The 21976-nt window shown below is 38.0% G+C and overlaps 1 protein-coding gene across 1 annotated transcript in view; it reads left to right on the forward strand.

Annotated features, from left to right (window-relative positions):
• Positions 1–21976, forward strand: part of ift172 (intraflagellar transport 172) — a 63878-nt gene that overhangs the window by 22644 nt on the left and 19258 nt on the right. The window contains exons 20-35 of the mRNA XM_023265535.3: positions 274–366; positions 1799–1876; positions 3327–3575; positions 6544–6622; positions 6778–6898; positions 7428–7572; positions 10676–10765; positions 10956–11053; positions 12520–12655; positions 14622–14738; positions 15713–15855; positions 16232–16325; positions 17250–17314; positions 18692–18872; positions 19077–19186; positions 21746–21875. Of these exons, the coding sequence (XP_023121303.2) occupies positions 274–366; positions 1799–1876; positions 3327–3575; positions 6544–6622; positions 6778–6898; positions 7428–7572; positions 10676–10765; positions 10956–11053; positions 12520–12655; positions 14622–14738; positions 15713–15855; positions 16232–16325; positions 17250–17314; positions 18692–18872; positions 19077–19186; positions 21746–21875 (1929 nt within the window). The remainder of the gene's footprint in view (positions 1–273; positions 367–1798; positions 1877–3326; positions 3576–6543; positions 6623–6777; positions 6899–7427; positions 7573–10675; positions 10766–10955; positions 11054–12519; positions 12656–14621; positions 14739–15712; positions 15856–16231; positions 16326–17249; positions 17315–18691; positions 18873–19076; positions 19187–21745; positions 21876–21976) is intronic.

Consider the following 21976-nt stretch of genomic DNA (forward strand, 5'->3'; position numbering starts at 1 on the left):
GCTTCTCATGATGAAAATGGAAACCCAGGATTCGGAACACAGAAACTCTCTGCTGGAATCGATCTTAATGAAATTCATTTTGGCTGAATATCAGTGATTGCTCCTTTTGCAAATTATGTAAAAAAAAAATAAAAAAAAAATAAATAAAAATGCAGCATTGCAATTTTTAATTTGCCCTAAAACTTTTCCTGTACATTACTTTTTGTCCCTGTGCAGTACAAAATGTGTGCTCAGAAGTGTGTTTATGTTGTAATCTGTGTGTCTTTTGCTTAGGGAGAAGATGGAACATCATTTTACCAAGTTCAAGCCCACGTGGCCATGCTGGATAAGAACTTTAAACTGGCTGAGATGCACTACACAGAGCAGGTTGGTGACGAAAACTATTTTCATGGTTACAGTGTCGCATTGAAAACCCATTTTTTTATGAGACAAATAAATAATAATCCATTTAGTTCAGATGTTGCAAAAAACAAACACCTCAAAATTCAGCAAATTGTGTTCTTCAGTAGCATTTGAACAGTTGACATTTTAGAATCCATGAAATTGGTTGGTAACCAACAAACACCAGGGACTGTATCATTGACCAGTTAATGCTAACATGCTATGTACCCGACACCTATGATTTACCTTAAATTGGGAGCCTTTGAGTCATCACACCGATCACACATTTTAAACACAGTAGATTAATATCACACTCTATGATCAGGGGTGTCAAACTCATTTTAGTTCAGGGGCCCAATGTAGCCTAATTTGATCTCAAATGGGCCAGGATAATCAAAACATAACAACCAATAATCAGTTACAACTTAAAATTTTTCCCTTTGTTTTAGTGCAAGAAAGTGCATTCTGAAAATGTTCACATTTATCTTTTTATAAGACATTATGAACAACCTGAAATTTCTCAAGAAAAAGAAGTGCAATTTCAACAATATTATGCCTCAGTTTATCATTTACACATTACAACTTACAGATCACAGAGTATCTACAAAGGCACAAAACATTTAGTCACAGGTATCTGGAGCTGAACAATTTAATGTGAAATGTACTTTACTTTTTGATCGAAACAACTTGTCAAGATATATCCATCCATCCATTATTTATACACCACTTAATCCTCTTTAGGGTTGTAGGGGGGCTGGAGTCTATTCCACCTGACTTGGGGTGAAGGCAGGGGACACCCTGGACAGATCACCAGTCTATTACAGGGCTACATACACAGACAAACAATCACATTCACACCTACGGGCAATTTAGAATAATCAATTAACCTCAGCATATTTTTGGACTGTGGGAGGAAGCCGGAGTACCCGGAGAAAACCCACTTATGCACAGGGAGAACATGCAAACTCCATGCAGAAAGATCCCGGGAAGGATGGGGCGCAAACAGGGGATCTTCTAGCTTCAAGGCCAAAGTGCTAACCACCACGCCACTGTGCAGCCCTGTCAAGATCTAGAATGCATTTAAAATTTACATTCATTTCCACATTGGTGTAGTAATCCTGACCACCACACCACACAAACGAAAGTGGGAACTATTAAGGAACAAGGTTAATTTATCCCCCTGCCTTAAAAATGTGTAAAATATATACATACAAAATACATACAAGTTGTGGCAGTACAGTGGAGAAATTTAAAATAGCAGTTACTTTATTTGAAAGATTGCAGTTAATGTCGTCTCTGTAAGTTTTACACTTTACAAAGTCATGGCGTATGTTTGACACCTCTACTCTATATGCATTGTTTCTACATTTTTTGCCGGATTAAAGCAAATATTTCATTTTCCTTTGTTCTTCTGAAGAATGCCATTGATGAAGCCATTGAGATGTACCAAGAGCTCCACATGTGGGACGACTGCATTGCTGTGGCTGAAGCCAAGGTAACAATAACTTTACTAGACTCATTCTTATTTAACACAGCATTCCTGTGAGCTGTTTGGTTCTTGTGGGTGCACACTGCAGCCTTTTCCGTTGTAAAGGCATTCAATCAGTATTCTGTGAGTTTCTTTTCTGTCAGACAAGTCTTGAATACCTTCAACCGAGTGAGCTTTAAAGGTATGTCTCACAACAGACCTGATTCCTTACCAAAACCAGAGAACTTGACTGAAAATAATTTCATAAATAATTAAATTGAAACTGTGCACAGTTATGCTTGGATGGCAACTCGGTCTTCAACTAAAGCCTCGGTATTAATAGCCTATGTGCCTATATACAGATATATATTAGGACTTAAGACTTAGCTGCCACATGGCTGGTGATCAGGTATCAGTTGCCATCACAACTGAAAGTATCTGGCACTCATTAAATGTATCTAGAACTTGTTGCCGAAACATGGAGAGAAAGAGAAAGCCTGTGGTGCAGGGAGGGTGCCCAACAAAGGAAAGGGCTTTACTGGCTGATGCTGCACTGTGTTCTAAGATATAACAGATTTATTAAGGCAGTCTGCAGGTGATGATGAGGACGGAGGTGAAGAGACAGAAGCATCAGAGAGGAATGAGCAGGGAGCAGCTGCTTTGTCATTTTTACATATTCTGTGCTGTGAAACCGCTAAAGCATTTTGCCTTATAGCCTACAAGCCATCTAATATTTGATAGCCGGCTCAGCGATACAAATAGTTTGTTAAATACTCTATAATCTAAACCTTTAAAATACACAATAGAATGTTATTGTGCGACTGTGACATAAATTGAAGTACAATACATCATTCGTACTGTCAAAGTCTTTGAATAAAGTGCATTACAGGAGACATAATGAATGGCAAGGATGTTGCAATATTGCTAGTGATTCTGATATTAAAACAGATTTAAAGTCAAACTTAGAATTTTTGCTTTCTATGCTCACAAACATCGGAAGGAGAACCTTAACCCATTTTGACACAAAAAACAACAACAACAAACAGATTGTGTTTATTTGTTTGTTTTTTTTCCTTAATTAGAGATTTGTTTGTCAGCAAACATATTATTTTGATTTGACCAAATTCATAGTCTGCTTTCTGTTGCCAGTCTGCTCCTAGGTGAAACTAACGATCGTGCAGTGTTATGTCGATAATTTTTTTGATAAAAGACTTTTTCTTAACAGAAATTATTTATATGTATAATAATTTCAAATAGCCTTCAGTTCCCCAGAGCTCAAGGTCAGATCTTTATATTGCTTGTTTTTATACCAACCAGCAGCTGAAAGTCGATGATACAGTGTAAAAAGCAGAGATAAGCAGCAAATCCTAATATATGAGATAAATTTTTCACATTTTTAAAAAAATGATTATCAAAATGTTAATTATCTGTCGACAGACTAAGTGAATAATCAATTGTTTAACTCCATTATACATAGGGCCACACAGAGCTGAACAGCCTGCGTGGGAACTATTACCAGTGGTTGACAGAGACGGGCCAAGATGAGAAGGCCGGTGAGGTGAAGGAGAGTGAAGGAGACTTCCAGGGTGCCATCAACCTCTACCTGAAAGCAGGACTTCCAGCTAAAGCAGCCCGCCTGGCCATCAGCCGGCCAGAGATCACCAACAGCAGCGAGACTGTCAGCCGCATCGCCGCTCAGCTCATCAAGGGAGAGTTTTATGAGAGAGTGAGTGGACTAAGACGTCTCTGTTTTAAATAGAGAAATGTCAGTAATGTCTTCTCTTCCTACTTTTTTCCCCTCCTCTGTCATCCTCCTCTCTTCTCCTAACAGATGCTTGGAGAGGAGAGGTATCAATACAGGAATGACAGTGTTCTTTTTTACTTTCAGTTTTACTGTCTTTCTCCATCTGTCTGTGATTTCTCCGTGTTAATTTTCTGTAGCTGCTTGTCTGAGAAGTCACATCTTTTCCTCTGGCCATCTGTGTTTATGTAACAGGTGGGAACGGGGCTTGGAAAGAGAGAATGAAACCTCAGAGCAAAATTTGTTGCTGTATTCTGATGGTGTTGGGCAGGGGTGTCAAACTCATCTTAGTTCAAGGGCCACATTCAGCCCAATTTGATCTCAAGTGGGCCGCACCAGAAAAATCATAACATAGTAACCTATAAATAATGACAACTCCAAATATTCCCCTTTGTTTTAGTGCAAAAAAGTACATTCTGAAAAATGTTCACATTTATGGAATTATCTTTTTACAAAACATCATGAACAACCTGAAATTTCTTAAGAAAAATAAGTTAAATTTCAAAAACATTATGCCTCAGTTTGTCATTTGTGCATTACAACTTCCAGATCACAGTTTGTCTACAAAAGCCACAAAACATTTAGCCACAGGTGTCTGGAACTGAATAATATAGTATTTTACTTTATGATCAAAACAAATGTCAGACAACAAAAAGACAAAATACAACAAAAACAAGACCAAATATTACAAAAATGAGACACAAAGCGACAAAAAGTGGACAAACGACACAAGCGAGACAAAAAATAACACAAAACAAGACAAAAAAACAACGAATAAAGTGAAACAAAATGACAAAAATAAGAGAAAAAACACAAACGAAGCAAAAAGGAAACACAAAATGACACAAACGAGAAACAAAACGATAAAAAACATGAGACAAATGGCAAAAGTCAGACAAAAAACAGCAAAAACAGAACAATGAGCAATATAGTATTTTACATTATGATTAAAACGACTTGTCATGGTCTAGAAAATATTTAAAATTTACAGTTTTACAAATTTACAATTTGCAGTTAATATCTTCTATGTAATTTTTACACTTTAGAAAGTCATCCCACTGGCCGGATTGGACCCTCAAGTTGGCCGCTTTTGGCCCACAGGCCGCATGTTTGACACCCCTGGTGTAGGGAATTGGAAACATCGGACGAGAATCAGCGACAGAATGGAAAGAATGTTTGACTTTTAATGGACGTGCTGGATTTAGACTGTTTTTTCTTCTTTGAACAAGATTCCTTCCCCACACTGCAAGTTTTTCTCTGGTTCAGTATCTGATACTGGCGTTGTCCTGTTAGGTAGGCCCTTGTTTGTATATTGGAGTATCACACCGCAGAGGAACAAATATACTAACTGTTCCCATTGAAAGCATAACAAATGTTGCTGAGGTAATTAATTAAAATGTTGCACTGTGTAACTGCCAACTCTGCACCACAGCCTTGGCTACGTTCCTCATAGCTTTAACTGTTGGCCTGCTACATGGCCAGAAGTAATTGGACACAACACACCTTTGGTTTTAATTCAAATGCATCCAAACAACAACATACTTTTAAAAGGAGCAAATAAGACTACATGTTATCTAGATAAAAACACGCTACATGGTCAGACAGAAGTATGTGATCATGTCCATATGTTATAGTAGCTGAATATCTCATTACAAAGGCATCTCTTGCTAGATACTCCACTTGGATGGATGTAGTGAGATTTTTCTCTCATTAAGGTGAGACACTACAGGCTGAAACATAATTAGTTCATGCATCAGTTGAGATTTTGGCCTGTTTTGCTTCCATAACATGTATTTTAGACCAGTAAAAAGAAATGCATAGTCAGGTGTTTGTTTCTTTGCACTTTGTCATATGCAAATTGCTGCATATTTCATGAGCCAAAGTTGTAATGCAAAAAAAAAAAAAAAATTGTCTTAATTTAAGTAACCAACTGGAGAAGTTTCATGGTGATGTATTACCCTCAAAAAGGTGTTAGATGGGGCTGAGTTCAAGTTATTTCACACCAAACAGGGATCTATTAGCTACATTTTTACAGTCATTTCAAATGTATGAAATTTCTTAATACTTATCTTATCCTGTTGATTGTTCATGTTTTCTCAAAAATAGTTTGTTTTGTCATGGCTGTTAACACTATTTTGAGATGTTCTGAAAAAGAGATCCACTCTAAAGTTTCATGGTGGTACAGTACGTACACTACTAGTCAAATGTTTGGACACACCTTCTCATTAAATGACTTTTATCTATTTATTTTGTACATTGTAGATTAATACTGAAGACATCAAAACTATAGAAGAATACATATGGAATTATGTTGTAAACAAAAAAGTGTTAATCTTCAGTATTAATCTACAATGTAGAAAATAATAAAAATAGATAAAAAGCATGAATGAGAAGGTGTGTCCAAACTTTTGACCGGTAGTGTATTACACTCAGAGGACTCAGAGGTGTTAGATGGGGCTGAGTTCAAGTGATTCCATGCCAAACTGGGAAAATTATTTATTCTGAGCCTGCCTTGTGTACAGTCACTTTGTCATTTTGGAACAGAATGGGGCAAAATCACAAACTGTTACTACAAAGCTGGAAGAACTGTTTTGGTCAAGAATATTATTATTAATTCTGTAGTATTTACGTTCATTGGAGTAAAAGTGTCATGACCAACCTATGAAAAACAGTCTAAGATTAGAAAATAAAGAAGAACATGTCCATATATTCTTTACTACTGCATATAGTGACATTCCCAGCAATGAACCCCATGCACAGCAAAGTATGTGTAAGAAATTCAGAATAAGAAATGTTCTATGTGTTGCAGGCAAGAGGGACTAATTCTGAAATATTTTACTTGTTATAAATATCAAATTGTTTTGATGAAAGAATGTCTGTTACTTTGGACCAGGCAGGAGATCTGTACGAGAAGATCAGGAACAACCAGAGGGCTTTAGAGTGCTACTGCAAAGGAGGTGCTTTCAGGAAAGGTAAAAGTGTTATGTAGCATCTACAAACCTGTTTCACAACTTCAATTTTGTGTAATTTTAGGGTACATCTACGTCAATGTTTCAATCTTGTGCCGAGTGTTGCTATTTAGTAGACATATCTGAGGATAAAGTTTCTCCTTCCTGCCTTCCTGTAGCGGTGGAGCTGGCTCGCGTTGCCTTCCCTGCCGAGGTGGTGAAACTGGAGGAGGCCTGGGGAGACTACCTCGTCCAGCAGAAACAGATGGACGCTGCCATCAACCACTTCATTGAAGCAGGGTACGTGGTGTAGAGGAGGGATGGAGGGAGACGAGTGAAGAGACAAAGCTATGGACAGATGGAGAGGAGGGAAGATGACACATAGAAAACAATCCAACATTGATGGCCAACAATTCTTTAAATCATCACCAGGACCATGATAGAGAGTTGAGAAGAGCTATCTTTAAATATGGCAATGTTAATGCCCAAAAATACCAAATAATGACAGGTAATCAGCGGCCAGATTTCCTATTTTCTCCAAGCTGAAACAAATTCATTTTCACTGTGAGATGCTAAAAGACTCTCCAGGATCTGAAGTATTAAAAATACCTCTTCTGCTGATCATTTCTGTAGCCAGTAAAGTTTTAAGCAGTATTTTAACTTTACCCTGAACCCAAAGTGTGCTGTCTAACCAGTTTGATGGAGGAACGTAGCTAGCATCAACAGCGCAGTCCACATTTCACACATAATGTTCTTTTCATAAATTTCATGGATGCACAAACCAGTCGCACACCAGCACAGTGAAATGTTTATGTCGTCTTCCTCTCAGCTGCTCCCTTAAAGCAATCGAGGCGGCCATCGCAGCTCGCCAGTGGAAGAAAGCCGTCCATATCCTGGAGTTACAGGAGGACTCATCGGCAGGGAAATACTACATGAAGATCGCTCAGTACTACGCCTCCATGCAGGAGTATGAGGTGAGAGAGGAGGAGTGAGGCAGGGGGAGAAAAGAAAAACATGGATGAAAGTGATAAGAAGGTGATGAAATGAAAAGAGGAGTGGAGTGTGACTGTTAAACAACTGATCCTGTAACATCTCAGTGATAGTCGGTGAACAGAACCAACACACCATTTTATAAATCACTTTGGATCTCCTGTGGGGTTTTCTGTTCACAAAGAGATGCAAGGATTTTTAAAAAAAAAAGTGTGCTTCGGCTCAGTTGCCTAAAGTAAAGAAGTAAAGTGTGTGTTTTTAACTGGGAGGCTCCAGTGTTTCTGGCGTACGCCTGTTGGTCCATTTGCTGATTCCTCTCTTTCAAATGATGTGTTGAGTTGTTTGGGATCTGTGTAACACATGGGAGTTCTTAGTTAAGTTCGCACCATCGTAATAAATGATCATCATAAATAAATCAAATGAAAAGTGGGTTTGAAGCTTCAATTATGCATTTTTTTTTATTACTTCACAACTGGATGATAGTCTCTCAGTTGAATTTTTTAAAAATTGTTCACATTTGAGTTGAATTAGATTTTAGAGCAGAAATGAAAAATTACTCAATATTCTAAATTTCCACTTGTGTGTTTTGTGGTTGGACTGTGCTATTAGTGCTGGTTGAAGAGCCTACAGCCAGCCAAAGACTCGACAACAATTCATTGGCTACCGTGTTTTTGGAGGGTTTGGGGATGGATGAGAACATAACTCATATACTGCAGCCATACACCAGCGTAGGCCTTTTGTCTTTATGTTGTTGTTGTTGTTGTTGTTTTCGTCCCAACTCAAAACAGAGTATCAACTTTTTAAATGCATTTTGGCATTACCACCCATCCTATACAATAAACAATATATTATAGCATTTTATTGAACCCTAACACATAGTGTACTCAATAAAATATTGCATGGTCAGATGTCCTACATAAAACATAATGTACTTGTGGGATTGGATCTGACTCCCCCAGGAGCTAGTGGTACAGTCCAACCACTGGCATTAGGCAGAAATGGAAATCTTGAATAATGAGTGTTTTTTTAATGATTTTTTTTGTTCAGAAATCACAATATACACTGCCTTTCAAAAGTTTGGGGTCACCCGGACAGTTTCATGTTTTCCATGAAAATTCACAATTTTATTCATGTACTACCATAACTGCACAAAGTTTTTCTAATCATCAATTAGCCTTTCAACACCATTAGCTAACACAATGTAGCATTAGAACACAGGAGTGATGGTTGCTGGAAATGTTCCTCTGTACCTCTATGTAGATATTCCATTAAAAATCAGCCGTTTCCAGCTTGAATAGTCATTTACCACATTAGCAATGTCTACACTGGATTTCTGGTTAATTAAATGATGTCTTCATTGAAGCAACATCCTTTTCTTACAAAAATAAGGACATTTCTAAGTGAACGGTAGTGTATATCTATATATCTATTTATCTATATATCTATATCTGAGAGAAGATGTGTCCAAATTTTTGACTGGTCGTGTGTGTATATATATATATATATATATATATATATATATATATATATATACATACACACATACACATGACGAGCTTATAGAAAAATTTCAGGTGACTCACACAGAGCATTTTTATCTGGTTTTTACTGGCCATAATTTTTCTGTTATTATTATCTCACCCATCAGCTGCGTATCCAGCACCAAGAAGTCGTTTTCACTGATAAAGAAAAAAGCCCTGCACACTACCTGCATAGCACTAGATAGACACCAGACAAAGTCAGCCAATAGCGGGTGAACAGTGGAACAAACAGAAAGTGAAAATTTGACTTTTGCTTATCAGATGATCAGAGATATGACTATGATGATTTCTGATAATGTTCTTTATCTACTGAATGTTTACAACATAAAAGATTTTTTTCCAAATATGCCCACAGACACCAAGCATGTTAGCAGTGGTCACCTAACTTGACTTTGTGTTAATCAATTTGACTTATTTCCTATTAATATTCTTTATGTTATGCTAAATGTAGGTAACTGTCATTGTGTTTAGGTCAGCGCATGAGTTTGGTTTTTGCTCCCTGAACTCCTCATTGGACATTGAAATGGAGACAGCCAGAGGGATAAAGTAGGCTGTGACATTTTGCCCCTGGCAATCAATTTTTACACCTCTCTCAGGGATATGTGCAGTCAGTCATGACACACACGTACATATATATATATACACACACATGGTCAGGAGCCAGTTTTAACTTTTGCGCTGTCTCTGTGGACCTTGTGGGTCATATTTGCTCGAGGGTGCTTTGGCAAAAATGACACGTTTGGTGGCTGTAACAACAATTTTAATAAATACCAAAAATACACGAGTGTTGAGAAGGAGAAGATAACGAGAGAAATCCGGTACAAATACAAAGAGGAGAGATGATGGTGGTGAGGCGCAGTGTGCTGTGCTTATTCTGATGAGCTCAGCTGAGCCAAACAGCCTCCACAGACTGCCAGCCTCTGAAAATAGCAGCCTATTTCAGTCAGATTGCTCTATGGGCATATTCACAGAAAGTAATTAAGATAACAAGCTCTTTGCTCTCCAACTTGTGTAAGTTGCAGGAAAGTGAAATTCAGTGCAAACTATAAACAATGAGGAAGCGCACACCTGTGATATCTATAGAAAAAAATATCCTGGAAAACAATGACTAAACATTTTTTTAATCAGAATGGCAAACAACCAGTTGAAGCCAGTGTTATGATAGATTCTTTTGCCTTTATGTAGCAAAAATCTATTTGCGGTAAAGCGGAAGGCGCTTCCCTTTGTCTTCTCTCAAATCTCTCCTAATTTCTTCCATTAACTTGTTACATACTAGGGCAACAAATCGCACTACTCTTTATGTTATTAGTAGTAGTTATCTGTTGTCAGAGCTGTTTTCTAATTGCTTTTTTGTTTGTTTACACAGCAGAAAATGTTTGTCAGTATATTAATTTGCTGTGGTTGTGTATACTGTAATGAATTTAGGTAAAGCTTTTATAGTTTCAGGTGTGCATTCAAAGTTTGTCAAATTCTATGAAATATAAATAATTATGGACTATGATGTTGTTGCATATTGTATGTATCTTGTTTTCTTATTGGCCTGTAGGTGGCAGAGCAGCTGTTTGTGAAAGGAGGTCACATTAAAGATGCCATAGAGATGTACACTACAGCAGGACGCTGGGAGGAGGCTCACAAGGTCAGTGTGGACACACTTAAACAGCGGCATTTGTTTAAACCGCCAAAGATTCAAATATTGAGTTTTTTCTCAACTCATATTAACTTTCATATTACACTAACTCTTCCTGGAACATGTATTTATGCACGTTGCACCCCTAATGTCAAATCTAATGATAACTGCACCACCATTCAATGTGTTTTCTGTACAGCTGGCAGTTAAGTGTATGACAGAGGAAGAGGTGATGGCTCTGTACATCAGCAGAGCTCAGGAACTGGAGAGAGACGGGAAGTTCAAGGAAGCTGAGAGGTAAATGTAAATGGGTCACTCCAGAATTGGAGGACATTTTATGTCCCACCCATCAAATTTCAAATAATCCATGTATAAAATACTAAAACATGTAGTTGTGTAAATTTACTTGTCCTGGAACCAAATCTAAAAAAAACTAGGAGAAAAGAATGTTTGAAAATATTTCTAAAAATACCAAATAAGTCTGGAATTCCCCCTAAAATGACATTTTTCTCTTGTCCCACCAACCTGATGTCCAAATTTAATCTCAAATAAAACAGTTAAAATGAAATTTAAATCTCCTTTTTTGGTATTATTTTTTCATTGATGTCTCTTGTGTCTGTGGGAAAACATTTTTAATCAACATAATATTTTAAATAATAATCATTATGCATGGAACATGTCCCACAACAACCCTGTTACTGTAAAGTTTTTTGCTGGTAGAAGAATGAAAACAGTGAATCACATGATACGCTGGAATTGACATCATCAAACAGTGTAGGATAAGAGGAAATTCTTTTTTTCTTTACTTTTTCCTTCAGTAAATTTGTCCTCTTGGTCAGCAGTTACAGCTAGCTAAATATTTAGCTTCTACTCCTGAGAAAAAGCTAACATTAGTATGGATTAGCAACCCTGCTACTGTGATTTGAGTTGGGTTAGCAATCAACAAATAAAACATGGAATAAAAATTTTACCACTGATGTGTAAGCTGAGCCAGTCAAGCCTTTGATAGTTTATTGCCTATTTTTGATGAATATGTAACAGGAAACTGTAAAAGAGAAGGTTTATTTTTCAAAAAATTTGAAGCCCAAATGTCCTCCAATTTTAGATTGACCCAAATAACCACATTCATACTAGTTTGTCACATCATTGTCACATCGTTGGCTGCTGGAGGCAAATAAGTTAATTTTGTAATTTGCTGTGAGTTAAAGGGTACCCGCATTGCATTTATGGATTTAACTCTCACATGGATACACTCCATTCTAGATATATTTTCATTATTTAAACTTACTGTAAGAGATTTTACCTCGGTTCAAGTACAGGCTGGGAAACTACCCCGAGAAAAAAAAGAGATTTGTTGTTGAAAATTGGCGTGACACCAGTTAACAAAGTCATTCACACGCTATGAGACTTACTGTGATCCTCTTTTATCTCAACAAAATGTAAATAAGCAATCACTGTATTATCAGCAAATTATAACTTGGAAACAACAGATGAGTTAGCCCTGCATTCATTTGGATATTGAATAAACAAGACTGGAGAGTGAGGCAAACCAACATAACAGTGGAGTTAATCTGTGATCTTAATTACAGGATAAAAACGATGTCAAATGCAAATCACGTGGTTTTTATTTTTTATTTTTAATTGCTTTCAAATGGAAGGTGGTAAATCAGACCTCTGTCCTCTTTACTTACACACAAAAAATGAAGAGATTATTATCTCATGGTAGCCTTTGTTTGCGTGTGTGTGTGTGTGTGTGCATACAGGCTATTTGCTACAGTGAAGCAGCCTGACCTCGCCATCACCATGTACAAGAAGAACCGGATGTTTGATGATGTTATTCGTCTGGTGGCCAAACATCACCCTGAACTGCTGACTGAGACCCACGTCCACCTGGCCAAGGTACAACACACCGCAGTGGGCTGATAATGGATTTTCAACACCAACACTGATCACAAGAAATGACGTTAAAGTGCTGACAGTTCAGCCGTTAATTAGCTCCCTCATCAAACTGTATTGCCATGCTGTTTCACCTCTTGCATCCACATTAGCTGGTTTCTTGATGGGAAATCAGTCAACACAGAAGCCGCCAGGAGCAGTTAACTTAAAGGATCAGTTCATAGTCTCTGTTCAAACAATAGCCAGGTTCTCATATGAACATCGAAACAGGTTTTCTTGCTGTAATCCTTCCTCCTGCTCCATACTCCCACAGTCCTCATTCTGTGAAAATGTATTCACAACTTTATCTAAAGCTAATATTTAGAGCTTCAGCCATCTGAGTTGCACAACTGGCTATCTTCTAAAGTTATGGTCTTTTCAGTATTAAATTTCCTTGCTAAGCCACAGTGGAGGGATGGTACCAAAGACAGGGATTTCACGGAAAGTGGACACTAACTTTGGACAACAGACTGCTGCAGGTTCATGTTAACTTCAGATAAACTTTTTGTGATATTTTCACATAGCCCAAGCTTACAAAGATGGGACTTCAGTACACATATGTTTAAGTTACCTATAAATTCAGGAGTTTTGATCTACTGTACATCTCATTACAGAAAAAAAAATATCAGCCTAGATGTCCCTTTTTCCCCAGTCTGTTAATGTTGGGTGACACCTCTACAGTGAGACACTTGGCTCCATTACTCTCTGATTGGACCCCAGCTGTTCTTACGCTGAAGCAGAATCTTCTGGTCAAAGAATTAAAAGTCTCTTTGTCCCCAACACCATCTTTGTGGAACACCCAACATCAGTTATCATGTTAGCTGCTTGTTGTGTTTTATCTATTATGAATACATTTCAAGAACAAGTTCAGCAAGTGAAACCTTTTTCTTGATCCTGTGACTATTGTCTAAACAGTGAACTAAAAAGCTGTGAACTGATCCTTTTAAATTTTTTTTTCACCAAAATAAAAGAAATATCCTGATTTGAAGGCTGCTATTTGTGTTAGTAGACTTAACAGCAACCTGTGTAGCTGCATCAGAACATTGTAGCCATCAACCATTTCCTGTCACCTCTTTTCATGCCTGTAATGAGGAAGCTTAGCTTCAATAAAGAATTATTAAGAAAGGAAAGTAAAAGCTCATTGTTGCAGTTATCAGTATATTTAATATCTACTTATTTTAATTAAAAGAGCTCCAAAAGTGTCAGCAACAAAAATACCAAGATCATCTGATTCTTGTAGCTCATCTGATACCAGTTTGAAAGTGAAAAAGGACTGTCCATTGGTTGATGCCATTACTCCACCGCTCAGCAGTATTTAGGCAGTGGATGAGATTTCTCATTTGAAAAGCTCTCATAGGCTCAGATACCGTTCCAGTTCGGACGTCACTACAGCTGTATCAATATTTTGTTCTGGAGGTTTGGATCTGAGACTGTTCTCTGTTTCTAATATAACAGCAGACAAATGAGTGTGTTTTCTGGCTGTCCAATTATCTAGTGAAAATGACCTTACAGTGCTTTATATTCTAATTAACTGAGTTTTCCTCTGAATTATGAAGTTTTAAAGCCCATAGTCCGCCATTCATCAGTGTCCACACTGAGACCACACACAAATTTATTTTACAACCTTTTAATCATGTCCAGATATCGTCGCTTTCAAGTCTCTGAGCTACAGATAGTAGCGGCAAATGAGATTGTTGAGAAATCCAATAACCTTGCATCACTAAACGCTTTCAGTTTTGTCAGCAGTTTTCCTTTTTGCTGTGTCACAAGTTAGAAAAAGGGATTGCTACAGGGACATGAATTATGCTTCTCAATTAAATTCTAACTCTAATTTAGCACTCTTGTTATGTATTGTTACTGTGGTTACGGAGCTTTTATGCATGCACTGTGTAAGTTATGTAAATAAGTGTTGTAAATGTACTTTTTGTAGGAGTTACAAGCTGAATCCAGATTCTCCGAAGCAGAGTACCACTTCATGGAGGCTGAAGAGTGGAAGGCTGCTGTCAACATGTACAGAGCCAGTGATATGTGGGAGGATGCGTACAGGGTATACATGCCATATTTGTTTTGTATGCTTGCTAGTAGTTAATCCCATTACATGCTCAAGATACTGTAAAGCCTGATAAAGCCTAAATTCTCTCCCACACAGCACAGGCTTTCTTCACCATACTGTCCATCTATACTGTTTATCCATTTTGTTAGTGTAGTGAATTACACCACTGATGTGCCAGTGATACACACACCCAGAGATCATTGCATTTATTCACTGCAGCATATTTGATAGTTTTTGTTTAAAGACTTTTGATTATGTGATGCCATGTACATATTAAGATAATGGACCTTTTAGTATCAAAAAGGACAATGAGGCAAACAGATCTACATCTAAGAAAGATATCATAATACACTCACATGACAAAGAGCAGGACAAAGAAAAAATATGATATACTGTTTCTATAATGAATCTTGTCAACTTGTTTTAAGTGCAAATTGTCCATTTTAACCCTCTGAAGCCAAAACCCCACTGGTAGACTTGAAAGGCATTTATTGTTTCTGTAAAATGGCCAAAATTTCACCATTGATCAGCCAGAAACTTTAAAAACAGAAAGATCTGTCAGATTTTTTATCATAATCACTTCATTCTACATATCACATTCAAAATGTTTGCCAAAAGAAGCCGTTTGCACCAGATTGTGTAAAAAAATAATTGAAACGCAGCCCTTTTTGGAGCAACTGAGAAGTCATGATTGATCAACAGTCACTGGACAAATATTCTGGGACTTCTCGGCTGAACTGCAGAACACAACAAAAATGATTTAGAGGGAAATAAACATTCCTAATCAATGACATAAATGCAACATGGCTCAAAAACTATACACATGAAAGCAATATGTCAGCAAGTTATACACACAGAACCCCCTTTTTTTCATAATATTGGTAAAATATGGGGACACTTGATTTTTGTAAAGTTGAATTTTGTAAAGCAAATAACCAAAGAAATTCAATAATTTCATGTAAACACAGGTGGCGAAGAACCATGGAGGTGCTGGTGCTCAGAAGCAGGTGGCCTACCTGTGGGCTAGGAGTCTGGGAGGAGAGGCAGCCGTCAAGCTGCTCAACAAGTTTGGTCTGCTGGACTACGCCATTGAGTCTGCTTCAAATAACTTGTGAGCATCACCACAATGCACAGTGTGATTAAGTTTCATTCATAAACAGGGGGGTTTATTACTTGTTCTGGCTAGAAGGAACTCCAAAAAATAAACGGCCATAAGTTATTTGCTTCTTGATATACAAGAATCGACTTTCTTTGTAAAGCTGCAGGGAGCTGATGCTAATTGTATAGGGTCTCACAGTCATGATACTTGGTGAGTCCCATAGTGTAGGTTTCTGTGAATTTTCCAGGCTAAATATGTCAGGAGGAAAGCACAAGTAGCCAATATCTCAAGCAAAGTATGTGCTGGTTCTTATAAGCTTTTTATTTAGGTTATGTTCTTAGGCCAATCATCCATCTAAATGTGTACAAATATTCCCTCTTCTCTCCAGCTCTTTTGACTTTGCCTTTGATTTGGCCCGGCTTTCATGCAAGGAAAAGATTCCTGAGATCCACCTCAAGCATGCCATATACCTGGAAGACGAGGTAAATCCACTGCAGCTCACTACATAAATTCACCTCTGGTATCTATGTACATGCCATGGTCAAATGTATATGCTTATGAATATTTGCTATAAAACCACAGTGTGTCCAGAGAAAATTGGGCAATTTATCCTCAGTGTCCTTCGCCTAAAGAGCAGTCATAAACTGAAAACCCTGGTTTCCATCTTCTTAAGGTGATGAAATAACAGTCAAAACATTTGAGTGAGATCAGGCTCATAAAACCATCTTTGCTTTATACAGCGCAGGAGACAGTCAGCTCCCATTAGAATATAATTTCAACAATCCTGTCTACCTGAACTCTCTCATTCAGGTCTACACTCCCTCTCACACACTATGCTCGGCCAACAAAAGGCGTCTGATACAACCAGCACAACAGGGCCGGTCGATAGCTAGACCCTTCTCCTCTGTGGTTCCCCGGTGGTGGAGCGAGTTACCAAACTCTGTTCGATCTGCAGAGTCCCTCTCAGTCTATAAGAAAAGACTAAAAACCCAGCTCTTCACTGAACACCTCTGCACTTGACAAACTGAAAAAAAATTTAAAAATCTATTACGTCTGCACTGCCTGTAGGCACCAAGGTCCTATTGTCACACTTGAACTTGGTTTATGGCACTTATCCAGGTTGTTTTCTCCTGACTAGATCCTTGCTTGTGTTGTATCTACTCTCAGATGTATGTCGCTTTGGATAGAAGTGTCTGCTAAATGAAACTGTAGAACTGTAGAACAGTCCATCATTCTTCCCTTATTAACAGTGCTGTACATTTGATCCTTCACGGCTACCGCTCAGTAACATCAGTAATACTCAGTTTCTGCTCATACTTTCTGTCACTGAAAATGTTGAAGTCACTGCTGATAAGTACAACTAAAGTAGTGTTAATCCTGAATTCTGTTACGGTTTTATCTTCCAGGGAAAGTTTCCTGAGGCTGAGGTAGAGTTCATCAAAGCAGGGAAACCCAAAGAAGCTGTGTTTATGTGAGTACTGGAGATGATGATTTTCTGACCATATTAATACATTCAGTTCAGCGTTACTGTCAGCTGAACATGACTGTTACAACTTAGAAGAAATTTATATCAGTTGAAGGTGGAATATGGAATATTGGTGGGAGTAGAGATTTAAGGTACTTGTACTTTACTTGAGTATTTTCATACTACATTTCAGAGTGAGCTGAACTTGACAGCTATAGTTACTTTGCAAATTAAGATTCTACATACAAACCACATAAGGAGGTTATAAAATATGATCATTTTTAGACTACCATTGAGAAGTTTGAGATCACCCAGACAGTTTCATGTTTTTCATGAAAACTCACACATTTATTCATGGCTAACATAATTGCACAAGGGTTTTCTAATCATCTATTAGCAACACCATTAGCTAACACAATGTAGCATTAGAACACAGGAGTGATGGTTGCTGGAAATGTTACTCTGTACCCCTATGGAGATATTCCATTAAAAATCAGCTGTTTCCAGCTAGAATAGTCATTTACCACATTAGCAATGTCTAGACTGTATTTCTGATTAATTTAATGTTATCTTCATTAACAAAAGCGTTTTTCTTACAAAAATAAGGGCATTTCTAAGTGACCCCAAACTTTCGACTGGTAGTGTATTATGAATTTTAAAAAATCATATGATATTTAGTATATTACCTAGTATATAAACTGTTATTTAGTAATTTTATTTGTTTGTTCTATAGTTGGAATACATAAACCTCTAGTATATATCCACTATTTTCTAAAGTTATACAAACCGAGCAGTCACGTGATAGACTAATCTGAATGGGAATTGATAATAGGTTATTTATAGCGTTCTATAAATAGTTACGCCTCAGCCTACCTAACTACACTGATGCAGAAATAATCTAATGATCTACAACAGTATCAGTAACAGGCGTCATTTTTCCATTAAGGACTTTGCTTTTTATACTTACATCACGTACTTCCTCCACCACTGATGTGGATACATGAAGTTGATGCTGATGATTGATGGAGGTTCATATTGCTCTTGTATTTAACTCAGCAGTTTATATAAACACGTCGTGCACACTTAATTTTGTTGATGACCATTGCTCCAAGCATTACCACGTGCTTTGATTTTCATTTTCAACCTGGTCACTGCTGCTGTTAGGTCATTTCACTAAGCTAGGAAACTCAATTTATTCAAAGTCCATGTCCCTTTTCTAGGTCTTAGTGAAAGCCATTTAGGAAAACGTACAAAGGATTTTGACTAATCCTAAAAAAGCTCATTTTTAGGTTTGGTTTCCTGGATATATCTATGTGTGTGTGTGTGTGTGTGTGTGTGTGTGTGTGTGTGTGTGTGTGTGTGTGTGTGTGTGAACTGTTCCAGGTATGTCCACAACAAGGACTGGGCCAATGCACAGCGGGTGGCTGAGGGCCACGATCCAGAGAGCGTGTCTGAGGTTCTGGTTGGCCAAGCCAAGTTCTGCTTTGAACAGAAAGATTTCCAGAAGTCTGAAGCTTTCCTGCTCCGAGCTCAGAGACCCGAACTGGCCATTAAATACTACAAGGTAACTCCAAAAGCAAAACTAATTTTCGACAAAAATCAAGGTAAGAGTTGCTAAATATGCTTTAAAATATGCTTCAAAAATTCTTTCAAAGATTTGTCTGAAATGGCACGTTGTATAATAAAATCAGTCACACTTTGAGGATATCCGTTATGCTCAACTGTTCTTTTATTTATTCCATATCTGTTGCATATTTGTGCCGATCAGGATGCAGACATGTGGAGTGATGCCATGCGCATTTGTAAGGAGTATCTTCCCAACAAGCTGTCCATGCTCCAAGAGGAGTACGAGAGGGAGACTTCCAAGAAGGGAATCTGGTGAGATAAAGACCAAAAACTACAGGAAATAAACGTGCCTTATTTCTTGTATTTTTTTCTATATTTTAATGCACTAGTGATCATTAGTTTTATCTTTGTTTTCAGTTTTCTTAGTTTGCAATGGCAAATTTACAGAAAGCCCTGCTTAAATGACGAGAAAAGCATGACTGAAGCTCGATCTTGATGTAGTTACAGCAGCAGATGTCAAAAGCCTTCAACTGGACTCATTATTTGTGGGACATTATTTTAACAGTCAGATCACATGAACAGCTCTCCTCTACTGTGTCTCTGTGTACTTTGACTTTTAAACAGACTCAAATCACCACAAACTCACTATGAACCTTTTGCAGCTTCTCCTCAGCAGCCCACCAACATAATCTATGCACAAAGAGCCAGTTTGATGCTTTATTAAAACACAACTCATATGTTATCCTAAATTGAAACTCCCAACAAGGAACAGCTCGTTAGCTAGCAAACCAGCAGCATGCGGCTCTTATCCGTCTCCCATTGCTTCTCCCTCTTTAATGACTTGTGGGGGAAAACATCAAAAGTTACCAATGGCAACGAATGAAAAAGAGGGTAAAAGAGAGAAAATGCTGAATTATTTCTGCAGAGTTTACAGCTCAGGCTTCAGACACGTGCAAGTCTTCGCATTTCCTATGGACATGTGCAAGCCTGTGATGATAGACGATCCCTTCAGCTAAAGTGAACGCAGGTTTAATCCCACTGACATGTGAGCTTGTGACAAAGTCAGAGATTATTAACAAGGAAGCGGTGGAGGAAAATAAATATTGAATGTTAAGTGATTTTGAAAGTGAACTGTGGACATGATTCCTGCCAGAAACTGTGATGTGTAGTCACAGATCTAAATGTACACTCATCAACTGCAGCATTAAAACCACTGACTGGTGAGGTGAATAATATTGATCATCTTCTTGCAATGGGATTTTCAAGAGAAGGGATATATTAGGCAGCAACAGTCACTTCCTTAAACTGATGGAAAGTGAGCAGTGTGAGGATCTGAGAGACTTTGACATGGACCAGATTTTGATGGCAAGACAACTGGGTCAGAGCATCTTCAAAATGGCTGACCCTGGTAATAGTAAGGTGTGAGAACATATAGCCGACCCTTCAGTGTGTCCGTGTTGACCCCTTTCAGCCACTGAAAGCACGCCCTGCACTATGGAGCAATAGAAGGAGGCCTGAATCACATTTTCTTTTACATTATGTGGATGGTTGGATGCGTCTGCGTCATTTACTTGGGGATAAAATAGCAGCAGGATGCACTATGGGAAGCCTGCAGACCAGAAGAGGCAATGTGATGCTCTATGCAATGTTCTGCTGAGAAACCTTGGGTCCTGGATGGTACTTTGACACGTAGCATACACCTAAATATTGTTACAGACCACGTACACCTCTTCTTGGCAAAGGTATTTCCGGATGGCAGTGGCCTGTTTCAGCAGGATAATACTCCCTGCTACTGCAAACATTGCTCAGGAATGTTTCAAAGAACATGACAAAGCATTCAAGGTGTTGACTCGGCCTCCAGATTTCCCGGATCTCAATATAATTCAGGATCTGTAGAATGTGCTAGAAGTCTGATTCACAAAGGAGCCACCTCGCAACTACCAGGTCTTAATGGATCTTGTGCAGTCAGTGTGCTGGCAGGTCAGAGCTATTCTGGAGACATGAGGGGGACCTACACAATATTAGGCAGGTGGTTTTAATGTTGTGTCAGTTTAGCGTGTTTTTCCTATAATGAATGCAGTCCAACTGGAGAGAACATACACAAGTGTTCAAAAGTTTGAGGTCACCCATGTTTTGCATGAAAACTTGCTATTTTATTGATGTGCTAACATAATTGCACAAGGGTTTTCTAATCATCAATTAGCCTTTCAACACCATTAGCTAACACAATGTAGCATTAGAACACAGGAGTGATGGTTGCTGGAAATGTTCCTCTGTACCTCTATATAGATATTCCATTAAGTCGTTTCCAGCTACAATAGTCATTTACCACATTAACAATGTCTAGACTGATTTTCTGATTAAATTAATGTTGTCTTCATTGAAAAAAACTGTCATTCAAAAATAAGGACATTTCTAAGTGAGCCCAAACTTTTGAACGGTAATGTATTTGTGTTAAACCCATTTAAATGGCTGTATCATGATCCCAGTAAGGAAGAACAGTGCTTTATCAAAAGTCATGGACAGATGACAAATATCATGTATTGTAGCTACAGTGGGGTCACTGAATGAACCGGTTCATTGTTGGACACTGATTGCTGAATGAATGTGGCTTAATCTGAGAAGTATCATGTTAATTTGCAATGTAAACCACATATTATTTTGCACTTTTTAATTGATTTTCATCTTCTTTTTTTCTGCAATTATTCTCTTTTATTGCAAATTTTACTCCTTTGGAATGACAGCACTATGTTTTGTTGTACACCAGTATAACAGTAGAACAGAACTGAATTGAATCTCAAGTGAGCCTCAAATGTATTGAATTTGTTTGTGCCCCTTTGCGTGACTGTGTGCTTTTCTTTGTGGTTGCAGCGGTGTGGAAGGCATTCTGGAGCAGGCCAGGGAGTGGGAGCAGTCAGGTGAACACTCCCGGGCTGTTGAGTGTTACCTGAAGGTGAAGGACGACTCCAACACGGCCCTGATGGAGAAATGCTGGATGAAGGTAAAAGTCAACCCTTTTTGACTGCGTAGAAGATTTTTTACACCTGCTATTAATTACCATCTGGCATTAATACAGTTTGCATGATTGTTGGTGATGTTTAA

Source organism: Amphiprion ocellaris, chromosome 12, assembly GCF_022539595.1.
Source record: "Amphiprion ocellaris isolate individual 3 ecotype Okinawa chromosome 12, ASM2253959v1, whole genome shotgun sequence".
NCBI lineage: Eukaryota > Metazoa > Chordata > Actinopteri > Pomacentridae > Amphiprion > Amphiprion ocellaris.